At 51.2% G+C, this 18,040-nt stretch overlaps 7 protein-coding genes across 7 annotated transcripts; 3 read left to right on the top strand and 4 right to left on the bottom strand.

The window, feature by feature from the left end:
• Window positions 1–358: 358 nt before the first annotated feature.
• On the bottom strand, window positions 359–2,100 carry CKM354_000242900 (uncharacterized protein; the record flags this gene model as incomplete). The annotated part of the gene is made up of 2 exons (XM_044797589.1): window positions 359–1,122; window positions 1,170–2,100. The coding sequence occupies 2 exons, from the start codon at window positions 2,098–2,100 to the stop codon at window positions 359–361; spliced, it is 1,695 nt and encodes a 564-aa protein (XP_044653524.1).
• Window positions 2,101–2,615: 515 nt separating this feature from the next.
• CKM354_000242800 (uncharacterized protein) lies at window positions 2,616–3,686 on the bottom strand (the record flags this gene model as incomplete). The annotated part of the gene is made up of 1 exon (XM_044797588.1): window positions 2,616–3,686. The coding sequence occupies one exon, from the start codon at window positions 3,684–3,686 to the stop codon at window positions 2,616–2,618; it is 1,071 nt and encodes a 356-aa protein (XP_044653523.1).
• A 522-nt stretch (window positions 3,687–4,208) lies between these two features.
• CKM354_000242700 (uncharacterized protein) lies at window positions 4,209–5,890 on the bottom strand (the record flags this gene model as incomplete). The annotated part of the gene is made up of 4 exons (XM_044797587.1): window positions 4,209–4,876; window positions 4,928–5,181; window positions 5,245–5,810; window positions 5,864–5,890. 4 exons carry the CDS (start codon window positions 5,888–5,890, stop codon window positions 4,209–4,211), a joined length of 1,515 nt encoding a protein of 504 aa, XP_044653522.1.
• Window positions 5,891–6,474: 584 nt separating this feature from the next.
• CKM354_000242600 (uncharacterized protein) lies at window positions 6,475–8,007 on the top strand (the record flags this gene model as incomplete). Its single annotated transcript, XM_044797586.1, has 1 exon — window positions 6,475–8,007. One exon carries the CDS (start codon window positions 6,475–6,477, stop codon window positions 8,005–8,007), a length of 1,533 nt encoding a protein of 510 aa, XP_044653521.1.
• A 236-nt stretch (window positions 8,008–8,243) lies between these two features.
• On the top strand, window positions 8,244–9,204 carry CKM354_000242500 (uncharacterized protein; the record flags this gene model as incomplete). Its single annotated transcript, XM_044797585.1, has 3 exons — window positions 8,244–8,699; window positions 8,884–9,057; window positions 9,109–9,204. 3 exons carry the CDS (start codon window positions 8,244–8,246, stop codon window positions 9,202–9,204), a joined length of 726 nt encoding a protein of 241 aa, XP_044653520.1.
• A 624-nt stretch (window positions 9,205–9,828) lies between these two features.
• CKM354_000242400 (uncharacterized protein) lies at window positions 9,829–10,937 on the top strand (the record flags this gene model as incomplete). The annotated part of the gene is made up of 3 exons (XM_044797584.1): window positions 9,829–9,902; window positions 9,990–10,081; window positions 10,135–10,937. 3 exons carry the CDS (start codon window positions 9,829–9,831, stop codon window positions 10,935–10,937), a joined length of 969 nt encoding a protein of 322 aa, XP_044653519.1.
• A 778-nt stretch (window positions 10,938–11,715) lies between these two features.
• On the bottom strand, window positions 11,716–13,891 carry CKM354_000242300 (uncharacterized protein; the record flags this gene model as incomplete). The annotated part of the gene is made up of 4 exons (XM_044797583.1): window positions 11,716–13,064; window positions 13,116–13,316; window positions 13,446–13,659; window positions 13,757–13,891. The coding sequence occupies 4 exons, from the start codon at window positions 13,889–13,891 to the stop codon at window positions 11,716–11,718; spliced, it is 1,899 nt and encodes a 632-aa protein (XP_044653518.1).
• Window positions 13,892–18,040: the final 4,149 nt, after the last annotated feature.

Genomic DNA, 18,040 nt, shown 5'->3' with positions numbered 1-18,040 from the left:
TTGGCGCTTACCTGTCTGTGTGGATTGAGGGGCCTTAGGGAGCCTTAGGGCTCATGCAACATCAAGCCTGGTGCATACAGCTGCACGGATGACTTCAATGTGGATATCACAGCGAATGTATCGGTATTAGGAGGAAGATGGTGAGTTGCCGAAGGTCAAAGCTGGCGTGGATAGGCGATCTATCGTGGCGACAGAAGCCGAATGAACAACGTTTTACAGTACTTCCTCATCACTATTACTTCAAATCGCGAGATTGGGTATTCCGGCCCATCTTCGCCTATCTCGTGGTTGTTGTGCTGTTTGAGCGCACGAACCTCTGACCGTGCCTTCGAGAATGGTCGGGTATCAGTACCAGACTTTACTCGCTATCATCCTCCCATTGTGCTACTAGAGCTTGCATCAGTCGCCCGACTCTCCACCCAGTCTGATTTCCCATGTCTTGAAGGAAAGCTAAACACGCTTGTTGGTCTCCCTTCCTCCGCAAACTACCGCCCCAGACGTGGAGGCAATGGTGAGCCGTGAACCACGTATTCTGAGCTCGAGCATTTGACCGAGCGATGCCCACAGCACGAAGCAGATGGTATCGGACCTGTCTCTCGACGTTGCGATGCTCGTGAATGTGATCGAAAGGTCTTGCAGACGTGACGCGCGCAGCGACAGCTAGCACAAGCTGTGCGATGTGGTAGTATTGTAAGCCGATGGCGTGTATCGGAGCCAGCATCCAAATCTCTGGCAAATGCTGACCGGCCGAGGGGTTGCGATCGCGCAGGTAGATGGGGTTGAAAGTGTGTGGCTTTGTGATATCCCACTCAGCAATACGCGCTCGGATATTGGCGAGCGCAGTAAGATCTGCGACATCGAGGAAAGCAACAGATAAGAGCTTGGCCAGGAGAAGAACCATTCTGTTCGTCCAAGCAGAATCACTGTCGCCTTGTATCCAGGTCGCGCCATCAAAAGGTGGCAGGCTAGTTCGCAGGACAGTCTGCGTGGTCAGAGATACATATATGTCTTCTCGGAGGCACAGCCAGGCTGTAGCCTCACGAAGCCCGCCAGATGAAGCAAATGCAGACACGTCATTGAGAATTCGTGTCACGCCTTCCAGATGAAAACGGTTGTCGTACTCTAGAGTCTGTCAGATCATGTTTGGCTGCCTAATGCACTTCACATACCATCCATTTCTTCGTTCTGCCGCAAAATCGCAACTGCAGCAAGTACTCCTTCGCTCATAGAGAGCTGTCCGGACATTGCAGGTATGAGCAGCTGTAGGCACGCATCCTGGTGCTCAAGAGCCTCCGCATCGCGGTTCGCACGCTGTCGGTTCATGTGTCGTGCCGAAAAGGCACAGATTGCGTGCCTCAGCACTGAATCTGTCAAGGCGATACGACAAGCTTCGATCTCGAAAGATCTCTGCGGATCTGGCCCATCAGCCCATAAAGCCATGTTCTCTGTGAAATTCCGTAGGAGGATCGCTTCTGATTCGGTAAGGGGCTGAATAGATTGCTGGTGTGGGCTGTGCATGTCGTTCGACTCTGTTGAATGTAGCGTCCATGGTGATTGTGTTGTTTGTGAGTTCGTGCCCGGGGATGTACCATTCAAGATGCCAGCATCCGTAGGCGGAGAGAGCGCCAGATCTCTTGTCGAAGTCCGATTGAGGTTCTCCAGTAGCACATGCGCCACTGACTGCGTCGTAGTCGGTTCAGTCGCACGGTGAGTGCTCTGTGGAAGATTGGGCGAAGAAGCTTGAGGCGGTAAATTTTCTCGCACCCTCGGAGCAGGCGTAGTGAACCTTTGCGCATCTTTGTAAGGCGACGGCGGGCTGTCACCGTGGTAGAAGTCTATGAGTTCTGGTGTTTCGTCGTAGTAGCGGAGTTCCGTCTTGGGTTGCGTCCAGATTTGCTGAGGCGACCACGCCATGGACTGCCCCTTTCCGGCATGCTTGAACCTGATGATAGGGGTTCTTATGCAGTCCATGCCTAGTTCCCGACAATGATGACAGCCATCTTCGGCGGCGTCACATCTGACCTTGCGGATGCGGCAGTTTTCGCAGACTTGGAGAGTTTTGGTATTGCTGCCTCTGCCATCGCCTCTACTGCTGCTCATATCGATGCCGCATCAGCAGATTGCAGGACGTGCGGTCATTCCCTAGGCCCATGTCGTCGTGTGAGAGGAGGCGGCATCACCGAGGATGTTTGTGAATAACAGAAGACGCCACATTGAGTTGCGGTTGTCGGCGTGTGCGACGTGTCGGCGAATGCTAAATGTATCGTCAAATTTTGAAGGTCATGCTCACCAGTATTGACGAGACAATTGATTCTACGCACGAGCGAATCGAGAACACGTCCAGGAGTTGCTGGCACATTCGATCAATCACAAACTTGCAAAACCTGTCTTACTTGCTGCAGACGCGACTGGGAGACCAACTATGGGGCGATAGCTGAATAGATATGCGTCTCCACACAGAGCGGAGTCTTCAATGCGCCTACTCGCGAAAGGCTGCACGTCACAATCATTGAACGAAAGGGCCGAATGCTTGCAGACAAAAATCTATATCAATCGCTAAGTATTCAAAAAGTACTCAAGCACAGTCCTGCACGTCACAGCAGTGCACAATTAAGTTACAGCCTCGCTGCTGGCCTTGTGACCCTCTCGCCTGTCTCGTCAAAGTGCAGCTTCTCTCCTGTCCGTAGCGCCTCCTGCAGGTAGCTTCCAATTCGCAGTGCCTGCACGGCGCCGGTGAGCTTGAATGGCAATGGCTTGTCGTCGAGCACCGCTTCCGTGAACTCATTGCTCTCGCGAATGAATGCAGGCTCGAAACGGTCCCAGTATGTTTGTCCGATCTCTTTGCGGATTCCAGTAGCCTCGTGGTGCTCCACAAGGTCATGCACTGGATTGGCGTTGACCGTCAACTTTCCATGTGTGCCAATAACTTCTGTCATGTCGTGTTGGCCGACTGCCATCATGCGGCAAGCGTAGAAGTATGCAATCTTTCCTCCCCAGAACTCGACAATGCCCACGCCATTGTCGACATCGCCGTACTGCTTCAGGCCTTGGTAACGTGCGCAAGTCCCGACTGCAGAGACGCTCTTCACTACGCTATCCTGTCCGAAGAACCACAGTGCAAGATCGATGTCGTGTACCGAAGCGTCCACAAAGATAGAACCCGACACCTTTGAGTATCCGATGAAGTAGTCGTCATCACGGTACTTGTCACATGTTTGCGAGCGGAAAACCACAGGTCGACCAATGTCTCCAGAGTCTGCCTTCTTCCACGCGTTGCGGTAACTTTGGTCGAATCGGCGAGAGAAACCGGTCATGACTTTGAGGTGAGGGTACTTCTTCGCGACGTCGAGCACGCCTTGGCTGATTTCGAGGTCGGTGGAAAGTGGCTTCTCACATAGGACGTGCTTGCCTGCTTCAATAGCGCGGATGGACTGTGGTGCGTGCTCGGTGGTAATACCAGATACGATGACAGCCTCGATTCCGGGGTGTGCAAGCATCTCATCGAAGTCGGCGTAGATTTTCACGCCGGCTGGCTCGAGAGCTGATTTTGCCCAAGCAATGGCTTTGGGGTCAGGATCGCAGACTGCGACCAATTCGGCTCGGGGAGTCTTCTCGAGGTAGTTGACGGCATGACGAGCGCCCATACGGCCGAGGCCACTGACAGCGACTTTCAGCTTGCGGGCCATGTTGAAAAGATTGAGGACGTGTAAGAGGGTGAGGAGAGGGAGTAAACTGTGCCATTGCGGAAAGAGCCCATGCTGTCGTACTTATAATCTTCGGCTCAATTCGCAGCGCGTGCGGTCTCGACAATTTTCCAGAACTGCACTATGCTGATGAGACTGTGGGTTGTCGAGGGGCCATTGTTGTGGAGTGCCCCAGGTTATGGAGAAGTGAGAGCTTTCGGTCAGAATTGCCTCCTCTACGGCGGAAATTTCTCTTCATGGAAGCTGCGAGTCAGTCTGCACAAGTCCACCATGCCCCGAACACAGAACAATGGTCCACATGCCACTGCGGTTTCCGACGGCATCGGCGTTTGAAAGTACTGGGAGGAAGTGGATTCTTCCCACGATGAGGCACATGCGGTGGAGCAAGAGAGGTGAGGTGGATAATGCTGACAGAACCCACGTTCGCCAAGCATACCCGAAAGCAGGGATACCTGAGGCCTCAGATTTTATGTACGGTAGATTCTCATGCTCCCATACCTCCTTCTAATATCTCTCCTCGACATGACTGATCACACTGCTTTTCCTTTCCACTTCCTGCACGCGGTGCTCCAAATCATGATTGTCAAAGTCCTTCATATTCATCGTGGGCACGAATAATGGCGCATTCGTGAACAAGTAGTTCATCTCTTCCAGTGGACGTTTGGCAGTCTCAGGTTGAATCGCCCAGAACCAGAGAGCATTGGTGAAATTGCATACGACAAACAGTATGTAGAATCTCCAGCCAATGCTCTCGATAGCGATTGGGGTGACCTGGCCTATCATAGTGTTGAAAGCGAACGAAGTCATCGTGGCAATCGACACACCTTTCGATCGAGTACGAGTGTCGAAGATCTCGGCCGGTACGATCCAGCTCAGCGGTCCATTGGTGGCACTGAAGCTGAAATTGTAGACCCAGGTGATCACGATAAAGCCCCAAGATGCAGCGTTATTATTCGTCTGTCCAGGCGGGAACTTGGCCAGCAAGATCGTTGCAATGATGAAAGTAATGCAATTGCCGATGTTGCCTCCGATCATGGCCCACCTACGACCAGTGTAGTCAATGAACAAGATACAGCAGAACTGTGCAACGATGGCGATGACTGAGGAGATACCCTGGTATTTGAGCGTGTCGCTACCGGGAATTCCCATCTGCTCAAAAATAGCAGGACTGTCTATCACAAGGGGTCAGTGGAAGTACGAGAATGTCCGAGAACCACACTCACAATACTGAATAGCCGAAACTCCTGTCATCTGAACAGATGCCTGGATTGACACAGCGAGCAGGAGCCGTCTGAATGAGGACTTATTGGTGAAGAGCTCGATGTACGACCTTGCTTCATGTTCCCTCTCGAAAGTGATCATGTCTTGGATCTGGTCATACTCTGCTCTGACCCAGGTGTCGTTCTCGTTGCCATGAGCATGTAATTTGGCGAGAGTTGCAAGACCTTTCTCAGGTTTGCCATGGGCGATGAGCCATCTAAGTTAATCAACAATGTCAGTCAGGACGATATGTATGGCATGGCTTTCCGGATTCACAAACCTTGGCGATTCCGGGAAAAACATAATGAGACCAGCCAGGAAGCCTGCTGGCACGACCTGGAGTCCCAAGCTGATCCTCCATTGATTGCTGCTACTCGCCGGGATGTAAGTATAGGTCGCATAGCTGACCCATGAAGCCACCAATGCTCCAATCCCCAACATGAACTGTTGCAAAGCGGTCACTCTTCCTCGGATCGATGGATGTGCAAGCTCTGCTTGGTAGAGGGGCACGATCATAACCAGGAATCCAACTCCAATACCAGCAATCGCACGTCCTGCATAGAGATACGACAAGCCCTGAGCACCGGCCTGCAGCGCTCCGCCGAGAATGAAAACGATGGAGCCGATCAATATTGTGAGCTTTCTTCCCATAGAATCACCCGTAGGACCTGCAAGACCTGCACCAATGAAAGCGCCGCCAGTGAAGACGGACACAACGGCTCCGGTCTCAGCTTTTGAGGGATTGAAAGTGCTGACGAAGTTCTCTGACGCGACAGCGCCGGCGATGACTCCCAAATCATATCCATAGAGTAGGGAACCAAGAGAGGCAAAGACAGCAACTAAGAACTGAATTCGATATCAGTACACTGCTCAGATGAGAGACAACTTGATCGACTGACCTGATACCACTTGGGCGGGAGCGCCATGTTGTCGAATATCTGATTGCCGACACTCAAAACTTCGCTGGAATATGCTACAAGAGGCGGTGACTGCACTTTGTATTCGATTTACATTCTTTGCAACTGCCGGTCCAGTTTCAAAACTAGGAAGCGTTTTCTGTGGCGCCTCTCACCACACGGAAGGAATACTTCCAGATCTTGGAGGGTCTTGAGATGGGTCGGGACATTGGCTGGTGATGCCTACTTGTCAAGCGATATACCCAATTCAAGTAATGCAGAACCGCTGTGGAGCGGAGAAGTCTCCATATCTGGGGCGAAATAGCCTTTGCCTCGGTGAAGCTCGCGCCGGGCTCTATACCGTTTAGCGAGGTGGATCGCTATTCTCCACCAGTGAACGCGCTGCAATGCCTGATGTCTCGTGAGCAAACATTACAAGCATATGCAGTATCTGCAGAAGCTAGCATGTGAAGGAGCCCATACCACAGTGTTGCACGAAGCTTAGTCCTCGTCACAGCATTGAAACAGGCATCTATGAATGCAAGTGGTTTGCCTGTACTAACTGTTCAATCAGCAATCTATCGCAAGTGTCGTGTCACTCTCATTTGTGTGCCATGACAACTTTCACCAAGCTTGAGGCCGGCGAGCAGCCTTCAATCTCAGTATACCCGAATCGCAAGCTTTCTAAGATTAACGACAATGTTTTCGGAGGGTTTACCGAGCACATGGGACGCTGCATATACGGCGGACTGTACGATCCTGACAACCCGAACAAAGATCTGATCGATGAGAATGGCTTCCGGATAGATGTCATTGAAGCAATGAAGGAGCTCAATGTGCCTAACATACGATATCCTGGTGGCAATTTTCTGGCGACCTATCATTGGATCGATGGCGTTGGTCCGAGAGAGAAGCGACCGAAAAGACCTGAACTTGCGTGGCTTGGGATAGAAACCAACCAGTTCGGGACGGACGAATTCACGAAATGGTGTGAGCTCGTGGGGACGGAACCGTATCTTGCGCTCAACTTCGGAACCGGCACTCTCGATGAAGCCATGGCATGGCTTGAGTACTGCAACTCGTCTCAAGACACGCACTACGCCAACTTGCGGAGGAGCCATGGTCGTGAAAAGCCGTACGGTGTCAAGTATTGGGCTCTCGGCAACGAGTGCTGGGGTCCATGGCAGGTAGAGCAAATGACCAAGGAGGACTATGCCAAAAAGGCCTATCAGTGGGCCAAGGCGCTGAAGCTCATCGATCCTTCCATTACACTTATCCTGTGCGGCGAGACAGGTCATTCGGAATGGGATTTCCACGTTCTGAAGGAGTGCATCCGCTGGGATCAGCATGCTTTGGGAGCAGGCAATGTAACCGCAAGCTTGATCGACCTGCACAGCATCCACATCTACACCGCCAGCGAGGATCCAGTGAAGAACGCTTTGGCCCCGAGGTCTGCTGAAAGAGCGATTGAGATTGCGTCAGGCCTCATTGATCTGGCGAGGATCCAGAATGGTGTGCCAGCCTCCGTGCCTAGGCAGACAATCTGTTTTGATGAATGGAATGTTTGGGATCCGCAACGAGCTCCCGGGGATCTTGGGGCGGAGGAGAGGTACACCTTGTCCGATGCTTTGGCCGTGGCAGTTTGGCTCAATGTCTTCGTCCGGCAGAGCAAGTATGTGGGCATGGCCAATATCGCTCAAAGTGTAAACGTCATCTCGCCGCTGATGACTTCAAAAGAAGGAGTCTTGAAGCAAACAACGTGGTGGCCGTACCTCCTGTTCTGCAAGTATATGCGTGGACATACTATTGCAACTCACGTCAGCTGTGCAGCTTATTATGGCGAAACGCAGCCCAAGTGGCTGCAGGCTGCCTCGGAATTGCCTTGGCTGGACGTGTCTGCTGCAATCAGTGAAGATGGCTGGGTCAGCTTGGTGATTGTAAATGTGCATCTCGAGCAGGATTTTGACGTTGCCCTCGATGGGGTTGGCGGCCAGGTTCAGGTATACACTGTAACTGGTAAGCAGTGGGATGTTGTCAATACGGATGGCGAGCAAAATGTTGGCATTGCTGAGAGCCAGTGGAACGCTGCTGAGGGGTATAAATTCCCAAGGCAAAGCATGACAATGTTGCGATGGAAAGCTGTGTAAAGAGCAAGCAAGTAGGTGTTGAAGTAGCAAGTTGTGTCGCGAGGCACGCGACTTGAGTTGTGGAATGCAAAACTGCCTCAGGCTGCAGCGCGCTAGCGGCAACTCAAACTCCGCCAAGCCCACGCACTTGCAATTGCGGACGAGCTACGCTCGAAAACTTCCTCGAGCACAATCGCGTCCGACCACCACCGTCACTAACTAACCACAGCAGAGCACCTTGACGGTTACGAGTCAAGATGAAGCTCAACATCTCCTTCCCAGCCAACGGCTCGCAGAAGCTCATCGACATCGAAGATGAGCGCAAGCTCCGTGTTTTCATGGACCGCCGCATGGGTCAGGAAGTCCCAGGTGACAGCGTCGGCGACGAGTTCAAGGGCTACATCTTCAGAATCACCGGCGGCAACGACAAGCAGGGTTTCCCAATGAAGCAGGGAGTCATGCACCCAACCCGTGTCCGACTCCTCCTCGCCGACGGCCACAGCTGCTACCGCCCACGTCGCACTGGTGAGCGCAAGAGAAAGTCTGTTCGCGGCTGCATTGTCGCCATGGATTTGTCTGTCCTCGCTCTGTCCATCGTCAAGCAGGGCGACGCAGACATTCCAGGTCTCACGGATACCGTACACCCCAAGCGTTTGGGTCCAAAGCGCGCGACCAAGATCCGCCGCTTCTTCGGTCTCAGCAAGGAAGACGATGTGAGTACCTCTTCGAGGCTCTATTTCCTCTTCGCCAGCCCGCCTTGAGCGTGTGCTGAGTCTGAGTCTCCGCCTTGCGCGAGAACGAAGTTCTGCTCAGAAGTAGCGTGAACTGACATTCAGCCCAATGGCAGAGCTCAGTAACTGAGGCCGAAACAATTGCTAACGTGTGTCAATGTGATAGGTTCGCAAGTTCGTCATTCGTCGTGAGGTTCAGCCAAAGGAGGGCAAGGAGGGTGCGAAGCCATACACCAAGGCCCCACGCATCCAGCGTCTGGTCACTCCTCAGCGTCTCCAGCACAAGCGCCACAGGATCGCACTCAAGCGCCGCCGCGCAGAGGCCGCCAAGGATGCCGCCGTAAGTTCAACTTCATCAAGGTATCGAGTTCATCGCTAATGCAATGCACAGAACGAGTACGCTCAGGTCCTCCACAAGCGTGTCTCCGAGGAGAAGGCCAAGGTTGCCGACGCGAAGAAGCGCCGTGCTTCCAGCATGCGCAAGTAGGCGTATCAAAAGTTTTAGACATGGCGCTATGGGACGGATTATGCATTATTCTCGAGCGAGGGCCTCGAAGATCTCGTGATGAATTGAGATACCTGCTACAGGCGCACCATCCAGCGTAGATGGGTGAGTTTGGCGTTTTTACCACGTAGCTGCAGAGTCAGTACGCCGCACACCGCGGCCATGAATGGACCCAGCACAAAATCGTTCTCACCCATGGCACCTCTCGAGTCTCAAATATTCCTCCCATTACTCCATAATCTCGTGATGCATGCAGTTGTGGGCAAATAGTGGTACCAAGCAGTGCTTCCTAGGGACAGACCTGTGCTCGCCATGGTTCCCAGTCTGAGAATTTTCGCCTTAACCACGGGATGTCACCAACTATTCACTTCTGCGACTTCCGGCAATCACTCTTAAGCTGCAGGTTCGTACCACGACCAATCCGAACACCTTTGCTGCAACCTTGCTGTCGTTGCCTTTTTCGGTGGCTGCCGATCTGCCGAAGCGGGCACTAAAGTTCTTTCCCAGCACCTGACGACAACCTTTCCGATCTCAGTTCGTCGCATCTTTTGAACATGACATACCACACGCCGCTGATTGTGCTGCATAGCTTCCGGTCGCATCAATATGGCGACGACCAACAGCATCAAGTTGCTTACGGGTAACAGTCATGGCGGCCTGGCGAAACTGGTAGCCGAGAGGTATGTCGACAAGAAAATCTGCGGCTTTCATGTGACAGCCGGCAGCGTCACGAAGAATGGCGCATACTGACGACGCGATGTCCACAGACTGGGCATTGAGCTTGCCAAGATCATGGTCGTGCAGTACTCGAACAATGAATCGAGTATCAGCATCGGAGAGTCCGTCCGCGACGAAGATGGTGGGTGACATTGGACTCGAGCAACGCCGACAACAAATGACTGACTTGCATAGTCTTCATTCTCCAATCCACCGAGCCTGGCAACATTAACGACCACATCATGGAGCTGCTTATCCTGATCAACGCATGTCGAACCGCCTCGGCACGCCGCATCACAGCTGTGCTTCCGAACTTCCCATACGCGAGGCAGGATAAGAAGGACAAGAGTAGGGCTCCCATTACTGCGAAGCTCATGGCGAATATGCTCCAGACTGCTGGCTGCAACCACGTTATCACGATGGATCTCCACGCCTCGCAGATTCAGGGCTTCTTCAACGTGCCAGTGGACAACCTGTACGCGGAGCCCAGTACACTTCGATGGATCAGAGAGAACCTCGCTGTAAAAGACTGTGTCATTGTGTCACCAGACGCAGGAGGAGCGAAGCGCGCCACGAGTATCGCGGATGCGCTCGACCTGCAATTCGCACTCATCCACAAAGAGAGAGCACGACCAAATGAGGTGTCACGCATGACGCTTGTCGGTGATGTCAGGGACAAGATTGCCATCGTGGTGGACGACATGGCAGACACATGCGGCACGCTGGTCAAAGCTGCAGACGTGGTCATGGAGCACGGAGCCAAAGAGGCCATCGCCATCGTGACCCACGGAATTCTCTCTGGTAATGCTATTGAGAAGCTCAATGGCGGGCAGCTGAAGAAGCTGGTCGTCACAAATACCGTGCCACACGAGGAGAAGAAGAAGTTGTGCGATCGGATTCAGACCATCGACATCAGCCCCACGCTAGCTGAGGCGATTCGCAGAACACACAACGGCGAGTCCGTGTCGTTCTTGTTCAAGCATGCACCACTGGACTAGAGCGATATTAGCATTTGAAAAGTTTTGGAGTTTACGAGAGCGTGCGGGAGCTTTTCGGGATTGTTACGATACCAACCTGAGCTGTAGATGACCTCGTTCAGACGGCGTAGGATGAGAAGAAACGTGGCTGAAGCATAGAATACTGCGTCTCGTGCAAAGCTATCTAACATGACCTCACTTGAGCACTTCGCGTCATTGGCAATCGCACCGAAACCGGCAAGCATAAAGCCTTGTACGAGGGTTCTCACAGACACAGCATGCATGATGTGGAGACTTGGCTGGATGAAGGATCGTACGCGCTGTACATGGCCTCCTCATGAATATCGAATCTCAACAACTACACACAAAGCATGTCCTGCGCTTCCTCTACTGAATTTGGACGCGACCAGAAAGTCTCACAGGCCGGCATTTGGCACTTCCTTCAGTGTGTCGGAGCTTCTCTGCATACGCTTTTAGGCATGGATTGGGACAGCATGCGGACGTAGACCTGTTCGTTCGAAGAATGATGTGCCACCACTCATGCGCATCAGGATCGAGTTCGAACTTCTTGGCGACATACGGGACGTTTTGAAGCACCCTTTCCGTCGATGATTTTGAGATCATATGCGCAAAGCCTGAGAATGCTCAAATTGTCTGGCTCCTGAAGAATATACGACGTACGCAGCCTGTCGCGCTGTTGCATGCGCAGACTGCGATTCCACTGCGTTTTCCGATTTCCATTCGCTTCTCCCAGAGACCTCCTGGAACACACGCCTCATCCGAATCGAGCAGGAGCCATCTACTGCCCCTCAGCCTTCCTTAAGGTCCCCATGAAGCCTTTCACCCAGGAGAAATGACCAGCATTCGTCCCCAAACTTCCTCCTGCGAGTTTTCCCGTCTTCGGATCATACCAGCATCCATCTTCTGAGCTCGCCAATCCATATCGCGCTGTACTCTGGTTACGTTCGATCCCTTCTCGCCACGCTTTACAGATAACAGGACTATCGATCATGACATTCACTTCCTGCGAATGGAACCAACTCTGTGTATCCTGATTTCCGGAGCCCTGAATTGCAACACTCTCGTCCACGATCATGAGCTTGATATGGCACGATCTCTGCTTGAAGTTATTGTGGATCGGATGGTCCTGATCTGCTGCGACGTAATAATGGACTTTCAACAGCGGCTTCTCATCGGCTTGGAGTTTGGAGTAGAGATAATTGGCATTCATCTCATTCGTGCCTCCTTGACCTGGGAGAAGCTCGCCTCCATCGTTATAGCCCAGGCAAACGTAATATGTCACTTCAATACCGCGTTTCACTGCGCTTATCAGCGCGGCTAAGAGTGGTTTGGCGTTGAGGTCGGGTGTCTGGATGAATACTGTTCGCTTGGCATTACGGATCAATGACAGGAAAGCTTCGTTCTGCGGCACGAAGACAGAGTCGTTGTTGATGTTGGCGTATGGCTTGCGAGAGCACATCGCCATCGGAACAGGTTCCACATTCGGCAATGGGATAAACGGGAAGAAGTTGAGGTTGTTGTCCCGGTCTGACGCTGTCGCTTTGACAGACAGACCAGTCGGTTTGTTCAGATGGCGCGCGACAGCGTTGACGTGTGGTTCTCCCGGCTCGGATGGCTTCAGTACGGACCGCATTCGCTGAATCTCATCGCTCATGCTCTCATCATAGTGCGGATCGCCTGGCATGTGCTCCGGCAACTCAGCTTCGATCGGCTTTTCTGGGAGTCGAAAGGATCCATCAGGCTCGAAAAGGGCTGTGAAAGTCTGCTCCTGATATGTTGGTGGCTTCTGAAGCGCAGCTGGAGTCTCGCGACATGGCAGCGCAGGCTCAAGCTTATTGTGCCAACTTACCAAAAACGTCTCCCAGATCGAATCGACGATGGGTCCTTCGATATGCGTCATCATCTCCAGGTTGTCGTTATCCTGAATATTGTTGCTGGACACAGTTGCGATCTGGCGATCAACAATCATGAACTTGCTATGGAACGTCCCAAGGGGAGGTCGATGAAAGTTGACAATGGCGAGATCAATATTCGGCATCTGCTCAGGAGGAGGAAGGCCAACGCCAGCAGCTTGCCACCCGGTCGAGTCCACGTTCTGGTGATTGTTGATTATTTGCTTGAGAGCGCCTGGCAAAAGCATTAGCCAGCATCGACATTTCAGCCGTGGTTCTCACCAACCTCGATCGAACATGATCTTGACTACGACACGTTCGCCACGCGACCCTGCACGCTTCGAAAGCTCGATTAAAGCATCGTTGACGAAAGTGCTGGCTCCAGATTTCTTCCAGAAATTGGTTGCAAGCAAAACTTCCTTCTTGGCTCGCACGATGAGATTGGACATGTGTCGAAGTTGGTCATTAAGAGGACCGATGATAGTCACTAAGATTCGTTAGGGCATTCTCACACGGCTGCAGAATTCTGCCCAGATGTTCCAAGCATATGAGTCAACTCCTTGGGCGAGTCTCACGCCCTAACATCAAAGGCAACATCAACAGATCTCAGACTTACTTGGAACATATCCTGTACTCCCAATGAGCGAAGGAGAGACACAGTCCGCAAGAGGATCTTTCTCCAGACATTGTAGAAGGTCGTGAAGAGCATGCAAGAACAGCTCACTCGGTTGGGTGTCGCCAAATTTGCCGCAACCCTTTGCCCATTGCAAAGCGTCGACTGATGAAGTACCACGATGTTCTGGATCCGTCGCTGGTAGACTCTTGAGATGCTACAACAGATCAGCCACCCTGAACAATCGATGCCGGCTCTCAGACGGTGCTCAGCATTTATGGATGCTTCAACGAAAGTGCAAAGGCTCCACGAACATGGCTCCCAAATAGTTCCTCTGCTATCTCTCCGGGACTCTTGCTGGGGTTCTTCGCATACTCAGAACTGACAGACAGTTCCGAGCGACAAAGCTGCACAATTTTGCCAGGATCTCGAGGATCCTTGTCGATCATCCTGCCAATTAAGCTATAAGCCAAGCCTTTGCCAATGCTTGGTAGCAATCGAAAGTGAAGAAGAAGTGCAGACCCGCAGTGGAGTGGAGTCTCTCGATACTATGTATCTTTCGTGATATCTTCCTATCCAATAAAGCTACACCGCGACATTTTTGGTCGAGGTGACGTAGAGGTATACGTACGCGTATGCGTGTCCTTGTCGCTGGATCTAAGCGGCGGGCCTGGACCCTTCTTGCCCTGTCTCGGTCTCGCAAAAGTCGCGCTTTCTAGTTTTTGACTTCATCAGGTTAATAGCTTCGCTACTTGAACACGAGACTCGGAAAACGCCGAGATCATGCTTGCGGTCAAATGCCAGTACCTGGCGAGAAAGGTAGGCTGGCTGTCAAGAACAATTTTACAGCGGTCGAACTGTGGTATGAATCCGATCGAATGACCGTACTGGAACACTCCATCCTCACATAATCTGAAGCTGACTGTGGAACACGAGATTTCCCTTTTGCACGAATATAGAGGAAAGAAGAACTTCAGACCTTCCACAAGCGGTCGACTTTCGAGAGATGTGCCTGAGCTCTGAACTTACGATCCTAAACACCATTGTTCACTCCACAGAAAGCTAGCAAGAATTCCTCGACGACTCCACTAAGAGGCAGACAGCGCTGAGAAGCATTTATGTTGGTCCCCGATGCCTCATCATCAACGATCGTCACTGGGGCAGTGGGCGAGTCGACAAGTCATTTGTATCATCCTGATGCTGATGCTCGACAAAGCTGCGGGAACATCATCTCTATGAGGCGAATGCGCTGAAGCAGAGGAGAGGTGCAACGGTCATTCATTCTCTAGTGGCGATTGTTTTGCCTCTGCAACTGTCCTTTGCGGCCGCGAGGTAGTTTTTCTCCTCCCTTGCGTCGCCGGCACCTTTCATTCACTTGACCTCATGTGTCCAGCACTTATATTTTTGTTGCTTCCTCACCTGGCAACGATCGTCACTGGCGAACTGGATGAGTCGGTAAGTCGTCTGATCCTGGATGCTCGACAAAGCTGCAGGTCTCTCACGTCGCAAAAGCAACAAAGTATTGCGTTGCTTTCGGCTGTCCGAGGGCATCAGCACTAGTTGTCTGTTGGCGATTGTTTTGCTTCTCTTTTGCTGGCTTTTGCATTCGCAGACATCAAAGGAACTCTTTGGTCGTCTCCCGGATCTCTTTTTATCTAATGAATCCTGGCTTCCAACATTCATATTTTCGTCGATTCCCTAAGCGACAACGATCGTTACTGGAGGGATGGGTGAGTCGTTAAGTCGTCTGATTCTGGATGCTCGACAAAGTTGCAGCTGTTTATACCTGTGTAGCAACTACAAACACGAGGCTGCCTAGGTGTGAATGGCACGCTCCAGTTCTCTAGTGACGATTGTTTTGCTTCTCTTTTGCTAACTTTTGCATCCCCGGGACAATAAGGAGATTATTCGTGGGGTTTCCTACTACACCTCTTATTCACGTTTAGCATTATAGTCGTCGTTGAAATCGCCTGCCAACGATCGTTACTGGCGAACTGGGTGAGTCGGTAAGTCGTTAGGTCTGATAACCACTGATGCCTGACCAAGCTGCGAGTGTGCTATCCCGTTAAAGCATCAAAATTTGCTTGATTGGGATGGTCTTGACGCATAAGGTCCATTTATTCAGTAGCAATTGTTTTGCCTTTTTACTACCGAATCTTTTGGTACTCGTAAGCGAGAGATCTTCTTCTCGGTATCCAAGTTTTGTTAACGAATCGCTTTGAGTAGCGTTCATGTAGTCTTTCAGTGCTCGGTTTCCAACGATCGTTACTGGAAGATTGGTCTGGTCGGTAAGTCGTCAGATCCTGACAGGATCTCGATGCTCGATCAAGCTGGAGGTTTCTTGTCCCGTCGAAGCAACAGCAGATATGAGGCTTCGAAGATTGCGAACACCTCGCTCCATTCCTCTAGTGACGATTGTTTTTTGTCTCCCCAATGCCTTCTTTTTTGGCGTTCACAGACGAAGATGTCTCCTTTCTGATTTTCGTCTTTCGTGCAGCGAGGAGTCCCAGGCAGCATTTATATACCTCTCCCCACGGTCCCCTTCCAACGATTGCTACTGGCGAATTGGCCCAATCGTTAAGTCGTCAAAGGCCGTCGAGGCTCATTGATGCTCGATAAAAGCTACGAGGTCCTCAAAGTCGACGAGGCAACAGAACATGCCCTCGATTTTCCGCAGCCATGTATCTGCTATTCTCTGGTAGCGATTGTTTCGTTTTTTGCCTCTATCGTCTCAACTTAAGCGTCCTTTCTGAGAACGCTTGGGCTTCCTTTCGTTATATACTTATTCCAATTTCTGGCATTAATATGCTGGTTTGATGCTTAGCCGTCAACGATCGTTACTGGCGGATTGGTCAAGTCGGTAAGTCGTCAATTAGAAAAGACGCTCGACGAAGCCTCCGGAAGTAGAACTACATCAGGCACTAGGACTTACGTCTGATGAATCTCGACTTCGGCGCGCTGCAATTTACTGGTGGTGGTTGTTTTCTTTTGCTTCCACTAATTCATCTTTTGCGATCTGATAGGCAAGAAGCAGATCTCTTTTATCCATCTCTTTCCCCTCTTCCCTCCCCTAGTCTGCAGCATTAATATACTCGTTCAAGCTTAACACATCAACGATCGTTACTAGCGGACTAGCTAAGTCGATAAGTCGTCACGCTTGGACGACGCTTGACAGCTTGTAGAACATTCGTATCGGACATGCGACTTGGTCCGCTGTCTGGGTTTCGTATGATTTCAAATTCTAGTCCTCTGGTAGCGATTGTTTTCTTTTGCTTTCGCAGCCCAGCTTTTGCCAATTTACCCGCAAGTAGCAGATGTTTTCTCTCCACCAAACTCTAGCCACCAGCATTCATATATCCATTCCCAACCTCACTCCCCAACGATCGTCACTGGCAGGTTAGTCAAGTCGGTAAATCTTCAATCATGCTTGACGCTCGACACAGCTATAGGATCAGGACCTGAACGAGGCAAGGAAACATGCTCGATCAAGTTTTGAATGCTGTCCCGCTATATCTTCCCGGTGGCGATTTGTTTTGTCCTCTCTTTTGCCTTTTCAACTCTCACTTTTTGCATTTCACTTGCGAGGCATAGCCGTCCATCTCAATATTTCCTCTCATCTATCCCTAGACTCCTGCATTCATATACTCCTTCACTACTCGCTCCCTAACGATCCCCACTAGCAGAGTTAGTCAAGTCGATAAGTCGTCAGCAACGTAGCCGACGCTCAACGAAGGCCTTGCGTTTTCGTTTCGAGAGAAAATGAAAGATTCTCTGATTAGGCGAAATCGCATTGCCACTATCCGCCAGTGGCGATTTTTTGTCTTTTGCCTCCCTACTTTCTCCTTTTTTGCATTTTCCCTTCCACGCATAAGCTCTCCTTGCCATTCTTTTTCCCCATAGCCTAAGAGTCCAGCATTCATATCTTCATCCATTGTTGAATGATTCAACGATCGTCACTGGCAGGGTTAGTCAAGTCGATAAGTCGTCAGTTTGACACCTGACGCCCGACACATTGCAGGTTTTTCCACCGATGTAAGGCGACAATGTATGCCTCCTCAGAGGGGGCGATAGCCATCTAGCGACTCCATTCCTCCTGTGGCGACTTGTTTTTTGTTTTTGCCGTTCCAAATTCTGCATATTGGGTAGTAAGTCAAAGGAGGAAAGCTCTTTTTTTTTCTTGGCTTCATTCTCTTGATTCATTCCGATTTCTGATCTGGAGATGACATTGATAAAAAAATTCGTACATCCTCATGAACCTTTTAAAGCTCACCAAGTGCAAGCTAGGAGGATCTGTCAGACCATGTGAAAACGTAGGTGCAGTCAACTGTCGCTCAATTCTCATCTGCGTTGATTGGTGGTAATGCTACATACGTACAAAGAACAAGATCAGCGTCCTCCCACTCCTCATCCTCGAGCCTGACATGTCAGAGCCCTCGCTTATCAATACTTTCCACCACAAACAGACGCCTCCATGAAACAGCGAGTAAACAACAATGCCTGGGTATCGAAGAATGGACCAAACTAATATAATCAGGTCGTTGTCGTATCGCTCATCGCATCGTCAAAGAAAAAGAATCTCCTCTATCATGAGGCACTGT

Source organism: Cercospora kikuchii (genome assembly GCF_019650295.1).
Source record: "Cercospora kikuchii DNA, contig_00002, whole genome shotgun sequence".
In the NCBI taxonomy this organism is placed as follows: Eukaryota; Fungi; Ascomycota; class Dothideomycetes; order Mycosphaerellales; family Mycosphaerellaceae; genus Cercospora; species Cercospora kikuchii.
This window is presented reverse-complemented; position numbering and strand designations above follow the sequence as displayed.